General features: G+C 42.3%; 1 protein-coding gene across 1 annotated transcript in view; it reads right to left on the reverse strand.

The window, feature by feature from the left end:
- The window catches only part of IGFBP5 (insulin like growth factor binding protein 5), a 43,772-nt gene extending 40,538 nt beyond the window's left edge, over positions 1-3,234 (reverse strand). Inside the window, exon 1 of the mRNA XM_058196063.1 lies at positions 2,157-3,234. Within this exon, the coding sequence (XP_058052046.1) occupies positions 2,157-2,487 (331 nt within the window). The 5' untranslated portion in view covers positions 2,488-3,234. The remainder of the gene's footprint in view (positions 1-2,156) is intronic.
- Between the last annotated feature and the right edge of the window lie 11,021 nt (positions 3,235-14,255).

Consider the following 14,255-nt stretch of genomic DNA (forward strand, 5'->3'; position numbering starts at 1 on the left):
AGCCATAACCCTGGTTCACAACTCCCCTGGTTGGCTGCGAACAATACATTAAGCCCCACCACCCCCTGAATTAAATGGTGTAGTATAATATATAAACCTCTGGACTCCTTTCGGTCAAGGTTGACAATGATTTTGCCCCTCCCCCCCAGGAGACAATATAAGAAGCTCTTTCAAACAGCCACAGGCAAGTGAGGGAGGTTCCATGTTTTGCTTAATCACTCTTTGGTCTTCCCAAGACATGCATCAGCTTGTGGCCACTCGGCTGACATCCACCACTTTGGAGCACCTGCTGCTCAGCTGGGACCAGAAAATGTGTGTGTGTGTGTGTGTGTGTGTGTGTGTGTGTGGGACAGAGGGCGAGAAAGGGGCAGATAGACAAAAATGCAAGGGTGTATTCAGATTAAATCCAAACTCAAAATGCTGCAGGTTTCAGCAGTCTGTAAGGGGCACTGTTGTAACTCTAAAGAGAGGAGTGTGAATTGCTCAGCATTGCTGCTGCTCTCCCTGTAGGTAGCGATTCTGCTTGTGTTCCTGGCCAGCCTTCTTGCACACACACACACACACATGTACTCACAATCTAAAGAAGCGCAAATGAGTGCAAGGAGGATATTTTACTTAGCTTTAGCGGAAGCAGTTCTTTGCATAGTTTCCGGAGTTCCAAGGCAGAAAAATCAAAATTAAATATTCTCCTCTCCTCTCTTCCTCCCTCCACCCCTCCCTCCTTAAGACCACAGTAGTTTGACCAGAATCTCTGGCTTTAGCTTTCTTCTCAAAAAAAAAAAAAAAAAAAAAAGCAGCAATTGAAGTTTGGCAAATGTGTTGATTTTTTTTTTTAAAAAAGAAACTTTTGCTCTGCCAAATGAAATGACAACTAAACGGAACCGATGCTTTCAAAGAAGAGATGCGGGATGGGGATGGGGTGGGGAAATACAATGAATGGAACAAGATTTATTGAGGGTTAGGAAGAGGCTTATAGCTGCTGTTCTTCACCGGTTAGATGCAACAAGCATTCCCTGGATGCTGGATTTTGCAGAAGGGGACATCTGATAAAAGAGTGGCTTTTGTTTGGGGGTCGGGGTTGGGGGGTAAAGAGAAGAAAACAAAGAAGCTCTCTGGAATTTTAATATGGAGAGAGGAAGAAGAGGAAGGGGACTGCTAAAAAGCCAGTAAAAAATAGAGTCAGGATTGGATTTGAGGGTTTCTTCTTGAGGGCAAGAAAGCTGACTGAAGTTTCCTTCCAAAACTCTCTCCCCCCCCCTCCTCTCCCCCAACTCTTTTTCATTATTCTGTTGCACCTGTTTCATTCTGATGCCACCCTGCCTTCCCCTGCAACAACCTACAGATGGAGTCAGAGGGAAACTCAGTCTGAGGATGGGAAGGGTCTGCAGATACAGGTATGAAAAGTCAAGTCAAATGGGACTCACCTGGATATTGGTTGTTGCCATATTGAAGCTAAGGGTGCTATATACTGATTCACAAAGGCCTGAGAAGATAGACTGCCGCTAAGCCCGGCACTATTGGGGAAGGGTCGTGGTAATGGAGAACCCCAGGGGTAAGTACCAAAGGCAGTTATTTGTAGAATTGGGGGCTTAATCTTAAACCCCCAATCCCCAGCCTTCTTTCAGATGGGAATATGCATTTACTTCAAAACGGGGGAAGCTGGCACCCCTTTCTTAGGGACGTCTTGCTCATTTTCCTGGGTGCCCCAAATTATCTGCCCTAAAGCTCCTTCAATTCCCAAGAGATGGTGAAAGAGAGAGAGAGAGAAAGAGAGAGAGAGAGAGAGAGAGAGAGAGAGAAACCAGGGTCTAGTCAGGGGTAGCAGAAGTTATGCAAGATGAGAATGCTCTGGGAAGACTCAGCTGGGGGAAGGGGAAGATAGCTCTGGAGAAAGAGAAGCAACACTGCAGAAGACAAGTGGGAAGGGAGGAGAATGCCAGAGAGGCATCAGATCCGTGCATTAATCGGATTAAGAAAAATGACCCGATGACGCCTAAACTTGCTTGAAGGAAGTAAAGGAAGCTGTTCAGAGGATGCAAAGTGCACAGCAAGCAACAAATAAGACAGGGAAGTCCTCTCTTCCACCCCCCTCCCCACCCCCCAGCAGAAGAAAGTAAAGAAAGGAAGCTGAGCCAAGGGCCCAGGGCAGGACTCACCATTCTTAGCTTGCTCTCGGTAGCTCTTTTCATTGAGGCAGACGCCTCTGCCATGGAGCAGGGCGTGCAAGGGTTTCTCCTCGCCTTGACGCGGCAGGCAGCGCAAGCCTTGGGCGCATCGCTCTGTGTACACCCCACAGGACTGCCCTTCAGCCAGGGCGCATGTCATGCAGCATCCACAACCGGGCTCCTTCACCAGCTCGCAGCCCACAGGGCTGGGAGGGCACATGGAGAGGGCTTTCTCGTCACAAGGTTCACAGTGTACAAAGGAACCCAAGCCCTGAGAAAGCCCCAGGCACAGGGACACGAGCAGCGCCTGCATCAGGAACATCTTCAAGGCTCTTTCTTGTCAGGCGCACCGGTGCAGGAGTTGTGAAAGGCAAAACAAAGTTCTTTTTTTTGGAGACCAAAAAAAGGAAGACAGGAAAAAAAAAAAGTCTCTTCTCCTTTAAGATTCCAAAAGAGGCTTAATCAGAATGTTGGAAAAAGAACACCTAAGATTGTTATAAAAGAAACAAGCTATCACAGGTTTGTCTGCAGCTGACAGTTGCAAGAACTACAGATGCAACAGGTTGGTAATTTTCAAAAAAGGGGGAAAAAAAAAGTCACCAGAAAAGGTTTTTTTTTATAAAAAAAAATTTAAAGAGCAAGAGTAGCTTTGGCGAGGCTGCACAAAGAAGTATAAAATAATCCACACGCCCCACTAAAAAGCAAAGTCTGCAAGAGGCTGGGGAGGAACCGAAGAACTGAACAACCTTCTTTTCGACTGTCCTGATATGATCTGCAGCAAATTTAAAAAAAAAGTCTGGAGTAGCACTAAAGCAGGTAAAGCTGAGCTTTGTCAAGAAGAGATTTTAGCTTGGGACTGGCTGCATTTTTTTTTTGGTTTAAAAAAAAAACCCCAAAACCCTCCTTTTCCTAGATTGGGTTAAAAACAACAAAGAGGTTTTCTGTTGAAGGGTTTTTTACAAAGTCTCTTTGACAAAGAGAGCAAAGGAGGAAAAGAGGAAAAAGAAAAGAATTCCACTTTGTAGATCTCCCAACACTTTCCCCCTGGAGAAGTTTCTAAAGAGACTGAATAGTGCCGAGCAGGCATGTCTTTTAAATAGACTGCCCCTGGCTGCCTGCCAGACCCTTGCTGCAATCTGAGATCCCAATGACACCTCAGCCTGAATTGGTGCCAGGAACCAGGGCAAGCTCAGTGCACACTCCAAGTGTGTGTGTGTGTTTGTGTGTGTGTGTAGGGAGGGGAGGGAATGGGGTGGGGTGACTGTGCAGCTTTTGACTTCTAGGCTTCCAACGCACACCACCCAAAGGCATCCAATTGCCACCTTTATGCTGTGCAAGAAGAAATCAAGTGTGGGTTTGTTTTTTTCCTTTTCTTTTCGAACTGCAGGAAAATTTTCTTTTTCTTCTTCAAAACATTCAGAAGTTCGGGCTCATCTGGTGTCGTGTTTATTCTCGGTGCCTCAAATTGTAAACACGTGTAGCCACACTTTCATTCAACTCATTGGGATTTTATTCCGAGTAAGCTTGTGTGTGGGAATGGAGGAACATATCAGATTGCCAACTTTTTCTTTTTCTTTTTTGGTTAAGCACAAATTTACTTCTATAATAGCCATAATGTGCAGGAGTTTGATAGTGCCTTATCTCTATGACGTGAAAAGCTTTATCGGTGGTGTTTCTGAAAGGATAGAAGCAAACCAACCATAATTGCATATAGTTAGCTAGCAATGTTCATTACGAAAGCATTACTGTGATCCAGTTATCATTAACTTGCCATCACTACATGCTCCATGCCCAAAAATACATGCCTAATGCATTGTTGTCAGGCAAGGATGCATTGCAGCTAAGTTTGTAAACTAAGGGGGTTCCTTGCAGTGGCGGGTTGCTCCTGGTTCTGTCCGGTTCTTGCAAACCAGTAGTAAAAGCGGTGGGAGGCTCCGCCCACCTGCTCGGATGTCATAATGGACAATCTGCGCATGCGCAAAAACGCGGGCGTGCTCCCGTTGCGAACCGGTAGTAAAGGTAAATAGAACCTACCCCTGAGTTCCTTGCAGGATCATGTTTACACCTCCTCTGGAATCAACTCTGGCTTCATGGGTTTTCAAGTGATGGGTGTGGCTATATATGGCATGATAAGGCCCTGCAAGACTAAGGCCTGCATGGTGGATTTCACTGATGTACAGTCTGTTCTCTAAGGCTGAGCCCCTGAGGCTTTTGTTGCCACTCTGTGTGTGGATGTACGGGATAGACGGAGATAGATACGTGATAGCCTCCTCCCCCTTCACCATAACTGACTTAAATTGAAAGCAGGAACTGGGGACAGAGAAGGGTGGGGAGGAAGAATCAATGGAAGTGAACCCTGTGGGGAGGAGAATTGGTTACAGGGTATAACAAGGGGGAGGGGGTTGACTGGTAAGGCACATACAATATTACAAAAGTTTTTTTTTTTCCTTCTTCCACCTTTCTCCTCACAAAACATCCCAAAGCATCCCACAACATTGGAAACGTTTTTTGATTCTAAATGATAAGATGATCTTTGGGACGTCGTTTGACCTAGGACAGAACAATACTCTGCTCTTCTTACTCACAGACAGGACGAGGAGTATTAATTGCCTTCCCAGGACCCTAAAAGTCAGTAACTTCTTAGAAAAAGTAGAGTCCTCATTCTCTCTTTTCAAGCTTTTTCTCTCTAACCCGCAGTATAGACTGACCCTGCTGTAGCTGTGCCTTTTTGCCTGAAATCTGGAAGGGGCTGACGAATCATTTAAAGAAAAATGAGGGTCTGGGTGACTGAGAATCTTTTTTTTGTTTGAGATCACAAGTGGACTTCTTCTCCTCAAGTTAAGATGCCAGCCCTTTTCTTGCAGCCTGGACAGATCTGTGCCTGCATTACCTTATTTCTGCCACTAGAATGCACCCTAATCTATGATAAATCTAACCTCTCTGCAAAATGTATTTTAATACTTTTCTGCTAACCTGACTATACTTTTTTACCTTACTGCTTGAGGACTGCCTCAAATTCCCTTTCTCGCTCTCTCTTGCCACTTAGATGTGATTATAGCCCTCAGAAATTAATGAAGCAATTGGGGGAGGGGGACGGAGGGGGGAGAGCGAGTTGCCCAAATAGCGGCCCGTTTCTTTCTCTGTGTGGAATCTGGCAAATCTCCAGAAACTAATGGAATACTAGCCCCTTTGATGATTCATGAGGTGTGGCTCCGTTTTCTCTGATAGAGGCTCTGTCTTGAAATGCCATGCAACAGGCAGAAACTCAACGGATGCAAGCCTATTCAGTGTTGCAGTTCCAAGTGGGAGAAAAGAATATGGAAGCAGTAAACGGTCACAGAGTTGGAAGGGACCTTGGGAGGTCATCTAGTCCAATCCCCCTGCTCATGCAGGAGACCTGTACTAGGGATTCAAATTGCCGAACTGCCAACCTTTCTGATTGATAAGCTCAGTGTCTTAGCCATTGAGCCACCAAGTGTCTGTCGCTTCTGAAAGTGAGTTTTCTGATCCTCAGTGGTGGGTACATGTCCATCCCTCACTTACAACACTGTTTTGCTCCCTGGGCACTTTCCACCACCGATGGGTATTTGACAAGTATCTTCTCATCACAAAAAAGTTTTGCTTCTGAGTCCTTCCTAGCAAAATCCAGGAAGACAATTCATCTTCCAAGCATTTATGGCCTGATGGATAAGAGTGTTTTTTTTCCCCACACCAAGGAAAAGGACTTCTGAATAAACAGAGGTCTGGGTCTATCTTATACTTCTCTTACCCATCTTACTTGCCAAGTGACGAAGAAGAAGATCTTGGTGTAATTTATCAGCAGAAATCTACTGCTGATGCTTTTCTCAGCACAAAGATAAGTATTTTCAAATCATTCCTTGAGGCAGAGAACTAGGTATAGCCTCCTCCTGCATCAGCTGATCCTGCTGACAGCCTGGTTTTGATGCTGAGTGGCAGCTTGGCCATCACTCTGTGGCTGATAATATTGTTTGATCTGCTTTAGAAAAAGGATGTGTTTCTTTAAGCAGCCATTGGAAATACGACACTTCCCAGATGCTTGTCTTCATTCCCCACAGTCTTTACTGAACGTAGGTAAAGGTTCCCTTCACACATATGTGCTAGTTGTTCCCGACTCTAGGGGGCGGTGCTCATCTCCATTTCAAAGCCAAAGAGCCAGCGCTGTCCGAAGACGTCTCCGTGGTCATGTGGCTGGCATGACTCAATGCCAAAGGTGCACAGAGTGTTGTTACCTTCCCAACCAAAGATGGTCCCTATTTTTCTACTTGCATTTTTTACGTGCTTTTGAACTGCTAGGTTCAAACAAGTAACGGGAGCTCACTCCATTACGCACGGCATTAGGGATTCGAACCGCTGAACTGCCGACCTTTTGATCAATAAGCTCAGCGTCTTAGCCTCTGAGCCACTGCGTCCCTTACTGAACATATTTGGTGGCAAAGATGGATGTTCGGAATCCCACTACATCTGTAGAGTTACATGGCAGCTTGGAGGACAGGGGAGTTCTAAAATTTTTGAATAGCATCCATGAATCTAAGAACTTTTATCAGCTTTGGTTAGAATATTTGCCAATCAATATCAAATCTGCCCATGTTCTGCATGCAGGGATTATTTCCAGGATAAATTGCTATTTCCTGCATTGGCTTAGTACCTCTGCATCAGTGGTGGATTGTCCCCGGTTCGGACTGGTTCACAAGAACCGGTAGTAAAACCAGTGGGAGGCTCCTCCCACTGACCCGGACATCATCAGGAAGCTTCTGAGCATGCGCAGAAGCGCACACGTGCCCCCATTGCAAACCGGTAGTAAAGGTAAGTAGAATCCACCCCTGCTCTGCATGTGTTGGACTCTAACCACTATCAACTTAAGCCACACTTCCAGAAGCCAAAAGATCGGATGGGATGGTTTTGAAGAAGTTCCAGACTTCAGGATTTTTTCCACCCCAGAGTACTGTCAAAGTGTAGCGAATTCAATCTGGTATCCATCTCCATCTTTTAAAAGCTACAGTAGAAGTACAACAAAAGTGAAAAAACATGCAATCCATTTACCAATACTTCTTTGCAATGTTAGATCCCTCAAAATGAAGGGGCCAGGAATTCAGGATTTTCCTGGAGGATATGTTGAGATCTTGTTCCTCCAAGTAAGATTAACTATGAATTCTGACTCATACTTTTCTTTTGGCATATGACACAGCCCTTTATGTTGTTGGAACTCATGACGTTGCTAGCAATACTCATTTGGAGAAAGGCCTTCTGAATTCATTATAATTTACTTCTGAATGTATAGGATTACATTGCTAGGATGTCATTAACTGCATTATATTGACATGCTTTCAGGAAAACCTTTTTACCGATTGAAGATAAAAGAACTTTCTTGATGGGAGTCCCATCGTACATTTTAATGGAGGGGGGGGGGATCCCATTTGTCAAAACTTAAGCAGATGCATTAATACAATCAATTTTGATCCAAGAAATAAAAAGTTAATTTTTTTCAATAACATGATCCTAAAATTGAAGCTGTTCCATATCAAAAGCTTTTTTGGCATCTAAAGAAAGCCAGTGTCTTTCAGTGGCTTTCAAGCTTTTTAATCTGAATTGTTAAAATATCCACTATTAGTTTCAAGAGTGAAGTTGTTCTAATTTTAAAACATTTAAATATTTATTTTCACTGAAAAGTATCTTGCAGAATTAATAATCAAGACACCCATTAAAAATCGTTTTACATTTTTTATCTCAGGGTTGATCTTACTTTAAGAGCAAATGATTCTGCTTATACAGGTGATGTAGATGTAGTTCCTATGCTCCAATGCATATGCCTCAATTAATCTACAGACTTAAGAAATACAGAAGTGTAAACTGGACTTTTTTGGTGAAGAACTTTTGTCCTGATCTATTTCTAGCTGGAAACTGGAAAAGAGTTTCAGCATTTATTTTTCTTCACCACTCACTGAGGCCAAATACAGTACTTGCTGTCTGGATATAGGACTGAATTTAGTGTTCTGTGTATTGCATGATCCATCAAGGTCGATGGGTCTCTAGATAGTTTGTTCATCATTGTTGCTTCTGAATACATGGCTGGAGTTCAATGCGCCACTTTGTAACCTGTTTTGTAGGGTAATAAATAAAAGTTTTAGCTTTGCAAATTCAGATGAAGAGATATTGTGTTTATTTTCCAGAAAATATGAGTTGATCTGTATTCTGGTTTCTTGTTAGAATAGAATAGAATAGAATTTTTATTGGCCAAGTGTGATTGGACACATGAAGAATTTGTCTTGGTGCATATGCTCTCAGTGTACATAAAAGAAAAGATACGTTCATCAAGAATCATAAGGTACAATATTTAATGATAGTCCTAGGGTACAAATAAGCAACCAGGAAACAATATCAATATAAATCATAAGGATACAAGCAACAAAGTTACAGTCATACAGTCATAAGTGGAAGGAGAAGGGTGATGGGAACGATGAGAAGATTAATAGTAGTGCAGATTTAGTAAATAGTTTGACAGTATTGAGGGAATTAGTTGTTTAGCAGAGTGATGGCCTTCGGGAAAAAACTGTTCTTGTGTCTAGTGTTCTGTGTGCAGTGTTCTATACATCAGAAATATCCAAGGCCACGAATAAAGATAGATGACTCAAGGATAAAAATTGACCTTTTCTGAAACGTATGTGTGTGTTTGTTACAAGGATACTTTTATAAGCAGAAGTAAAGGAATGATAATTTAAAAAACTCATGGTAAATAAAGTGTTTTTTATTTATTTATACACCTAAGAAAGACTGATCATGCATTATTATTTTTAAAAAAAAGCAAAGATAGTGTTTTTTAGAAACTTACACATCCCTCTTCTGAAATATCAGAAAGCAATGCCAACAAGTGAGAATGAAATGAGACAATGATAGGAGAAAACGAATAAGATTTTATTGGCTAACCAAATTCAATTAGTTGATGAAAGTAGAAAGGAAACAAACAGATTGGCATTTATTTATATTGTTTTCAGTCAGTGTGGTCCTAGATCTCACTTTTCAAGGTTAAAGACAAAGCACCATACTCAGAAATTGAAATCCCATCCATCCAATCCTCCTCTGGGAGAAATCTGACATTATGCATTTAAAATCCCCTAGAGCTTTCCTTGTTGTTGCTTTCCAAGATCAGAAAACAAAAGCCAAAGGCAGACATGGTGGGGATTGGCTACTGCTGGATTCTACCATAGTCTCCAGTTCATTAAAATATAGTCTAGTTTTCTACTACTTTAAATGCATTTCCTCTCATCATTTGTACTAGGAAGGATTTTTCTTAACAACAATCACTCCAAAATATCACCAAGCATACACCCCGGGGGTTATCCTGGGTTAGCCAGGATAACCCCTCCTGGGTATCACATTCAGCAGGGCTCTCCAACCTTGGCAACTTTAAGCCTGGCGGACTTCAACTCCCAGAATTCCCCGGCCAGCTTTGCTGGCTGGGGGATTCTGGGAGTTGAAGTTCGCTAAGCTTAAAGTTGCCAAAGTTGGAGAGCCCTGACATACAGTATCTGTTCTGTCGCTGGCAAGGCCATGGGAGGGTTAATGCTGCTGTTATGGGAGCTGTTAAATGCATGAATATGGATAGCTGCTGCATGAATACAAAAATTGAGTAAGATGTTTTAGAAACTGGCCATCTGCCTTGTTACCAAAGAGATCAATGAAAGGATTGCATTGAGTGTGCTGAATCAATCAATACATTCAAAATGAGATGCATTAAAAGACATCTCATCTTTAAAGGGAACTAGGTAAAAGTAACCATTGTTTTCAAGAAATAAAGAATACAATATCTCCCTCTCCTTCTATCTCTCTCACACGCCACGCTACGCCACGCCACGCCACATCACACCCACTTCTCTCTCCATATCTCTATCATCTCTCTATTATATCTATCTATCTATCTATCTATCTATCTATCTATCTATCTATCTATCTATCTATCTATCTATCTATCTATCTATCTATCTAGGGGACACAGTGGCTCAGGGGCTAGGACGTTGAGCTTGTCGATCAAAAGATCGGCAGCTCAGCGGTTCGAATCCCTAGTGCTGCCGTGTAATGGGGTGAGCTCCTGTTACTTGTCCCAGCTTCTGCCAACCTAGCAGTTTCAAAAGCACCTAAAAATGCAAGTAGAAAAAATAGGGACCAACTTGGTGGGAAGGTAACAGCGTTCTGTGCGCCTTTGGCGTTTAGTCATGCCGGCCACATGACCATGGAGACGTCTTCGGACAGCGCTGGCTCTTCGGCTTTGAAACAGAGATGAGCACCGCCCCCTAGAGTCGGCAACGACTAGCACGTATGTGCGAGGGGAACTTTTACCTTTATCTATCTATCTATCTATCTATCTATCTATCTATCTATCTATCTATCTATCTATCTATCTATCTATCATCTCTCTATCATCTATCTATCTGTCTGTCTGTATGTCCGTCTGTCTGTCCTTCTGTCCATCTGTATCTATCTGTCTATCCATCTGTCTGTCTGTCTGTCTGTCTATCATCTGTCTGTCTGTCTATCTATCTATCTATCTATCTATCTATCTATCTATCTATCTATCATCTATCTATCTATCTATATCTATCTATCTATCATCTATCTGTCTGTCCGTCTGTCTATCCATCTGTCCATCTGTCCTTCTGTCCTTCTGTATCTATCTGTCTATCCGTCTGTCTGTCTATCTGTCTATCTATCTATCTATCTATCTATCTATCTATCTATCTATCTATCTATCTATCTATCTATCATCTATCTATCTATCTGTCATCTCTCTATCATCTATCTGTCTGTCTGTCTGTCCGTCTGTCTATCCATCTGTCCTTCTGTCCTTCTGTCCATCTGTATCTGTCTATCTGTCCATCCATCTGTCTGTCTGTCTAACTAACTATCTGTCTATCTGTCTATCATGTCTGTCTATCTATCATGTCTGTCTATCTATCTATCTATCTAATCTAATCTAATCTAATCTAATCTAATCTAATCTAATCTAATCTAATCTAATCTAATCTAATCTAATCTAATCTAAAACTATAGTCGGTAACGACTAGCACATATGTGCAAGGGGAACATTTACCTTATAAATCTAAAACTGTATACTGACAGTGATTTATAGGAAATACCCTCACCTCTGATACGACTATTACATCCTGCAACTGTCCCACCAAAATGAGCATGTTTCTTTTTGGGGGGGGAGGGGGGTTGGGGGGAGAGTGATTATGGATCCTTCAATTTAAAGCTGGAAGCACTCTGAAAACGTGTCAATCTGGTTTGACTAGAAGCTATAATGGAACAGGTACAGACTCAGGCACCTGTCTCAGAAATGGATAGATGTATATATACTGTGTAAGCAATGAATGCTACTCAGTGCTGCCTCCAGGTTTTAAGGGGAAAAAAATGTCTGTAATTTGGGGAGGTTATAATTCTGACAATAGCAGCGTATTTAGATCTGATGGAGGAATTGCAATTCCCAGATACAGTTTTGAGTGACACTGGTGTGACTGCAATGGAAAGGGATATTTTTTTCCCTATTCATTTCTGTTCAGTTCTCAGAGACTGCTTGAACAAGTCCCTACAGGTTTCTTTTAGCAAGGTTTTCAGGGCTGAGAAAGAGTGGATGGCCCAAAGTCACTACAGTAGTTCAAGATCAACCAGCTGGCTTTGTGCCTAAGATAGGACTAGAACTCACAGTCTCCTGGTTTCTAACCTAATGCTTTAACCACTACACCAAACTGGCTCTCAGTTGGAAAGGTAGTCTGGCATAGAAGCCCTTAAAAGCTATTTTGAATTGTTCAACTGTATATAACATTATGAGGGACACAGTGGCTCAGTGGCTAAGACGCTGAGCTTGTCGATCAAAAGGTCGGCAGTTCAGTGGTTCGAATCCCTAGCGCCACGTAACGGGGTGAGCTCCCATTACTTGTCCCAGCTTCTGCCAACCTAGCAATTTGAAAGCACGTAAAAAATGCAAGTAGAAAAATAGGGACCACCTTTGGTGGGAAGGTAACAGCATTCCATGCGCCTTTGGCGTTTAGTCATGCTGGCCACATGACCACAGAGACGTCTTCGGACAGCGCTGGCTCTTTGGCTTTGAAATGGAGATGAGCACATATGTGCAAGGGGAACCTTTACCTTATCTTATATAGTGTTATATAAACTGAAATAGACCATATACTATAGCTGCAACAGCTAGTCTGGGCAGAAGATTGGAACTGTGTGAGAGAAAAGAGGCCTCCTTGTTCTCCCAGCCATCCAATATAAAAACCTCTTAGAATCTTGATCTGTAAGGATCAGAATTGCACATGGAGCTGATAGGATTGCAGTGTTCCTCACTTCGGTTGCCAGTGTGTGGAGGGCTGAATAACAGAGATATATTGGAGGACATGGGCCTCCAACAACATCCCACTTAGTCCTGCCATGTCTTGGATAGGAGTTGCAGGCTCTCCACATTCATTCCTAGATTTTATCTGGCATAAATCAAATGTTGGAAGTCTCTATTTGTCTGGCACTCCAAATCCAGAGATTCGTGTGTGAATGGAATCTGCAGGAGCGATTAACATAACCTTCATTTATTTTGGGGTGGGAAAATATTTTCTGAGAGTGAGATTTAAAAATCCTCTTTAAATATGTGAGGAACATGAATTCATGAATCAGATAACTTAATCCTTGCACAGAAGCACATTATCTTCCAAATGTTCAGAATTTTTACGTAATTTTTAGTCTCTCTTGCATTCATTAAACCTATTAACACTTGGTGGTGGTGGGGGGAAGGGGCTATATTTTATTGTGCTACACTATTTTTTCACCCAATGCCTGGAACAAAGCAAGAAGAATGTGTTGCATGATACAAGGGCTCCCTTTTCCATGAAGCAGCAGGACTAGGACTTTTGTCTGTGTTTGTTGCAATCATCATGGTCAAGGCTAGGGGGCATCTGGATTCACATCTGCTGCAGCTGGAAATCAGTTCACATCCTGCCTCACACAATCTCCTCCCCCTCCCCCTCCTTGCATTCTGCTATGGATCTAACCAAGTACAGGATCTAACCAAGATCCTAGATGGCTCAGTGGCTAAAACACTGAGCTTGTTGATTAGAAAAGTCGGCAGTTTGGCAGTTCGAATCCTTAGTATAGGTCTTCTGCGTGAGCAGGGGGTTGGACTAGATGACCTCCAAGGTTCCTTCCAACTCTGTTATTGTTAGCTGGTAAAAACTGTGTAATGAAGCAAATGTATTTGTGACAGCAACAGTGTTTGTGCTGCTCAGGGGTCCCCCAAGGAACACTGACTACTGGTGAAGAACTTGGATCAAGGATTTCATTTCTCAGGTAGCTGGCCAAGAGTGTTGACATTCCCAAAGATCAAATGCATGGTTATAATAAAAAAGTAGATAACCTCAATGACAACAACAACAACAAAAACAATTGGGTTATGATTACCCTATCTCTATTTTCTCCTATCCTTTAAAAGGGTGTTTCTCAAAGTTTCTGCAATCATGGATCACTAAATAAACATTTAGAAAATGTGAGGACCACCCAGTTTCAAACAAATGCTCCTCTCCCTAAGTTTCTATCTTTAAACTCATGTAAGTTCAGATTTTTTGGCAAATAAGATAAGTACGGTTGCATCTGTGCCTGACTTCCTCTCCCCTTGATTTTTAAAGGGCTTTTAAAACTAATTTTTGCACAAAATTTTTAAATCCCAAATTAAGTGCTTATTTACCACTTCAATCATTTTATGTACCCCATGCCATAAGAACAAGCTCTCTTAGCACAAACCTGATGATCAAGATGTTTGTCAGTAGAATACCAAGGGCAAGTAGTCCTTCAGCCTAATTAAAAAAAAATGTTTTTAGGTACTTGTCATTGTCATTATTGTCATTGTCATTATTCACTCATTTCTTCTGGAGTTGCTTGAGCAAGATCTCAGTGCTACTTAGCACAGCACATGTAGACTTACTATTAATAACTGCACTTGAGCCAGTTCACTGGGGCCAGACTTCTGAACATTATTTTCCCCATTGCTACCTGCATTACGGTTCGTGTGCTTCAATGAAACGGTTTTGAGTT

This window comes from Ahaetulla prasina, chromosome 1 (genome assembly GCF_028640845.1).
Source record: "Ahaetulla prasina isolate Xishuangbanna chromosome 1, ASM2864084v1, whole genome shotgun sequence".
NCBI lineage: Eukaryota > Metazoa > Chordata > Lepidosauria > Squamata > Colubridae > Ahaetulla > Ahaetulla prasina.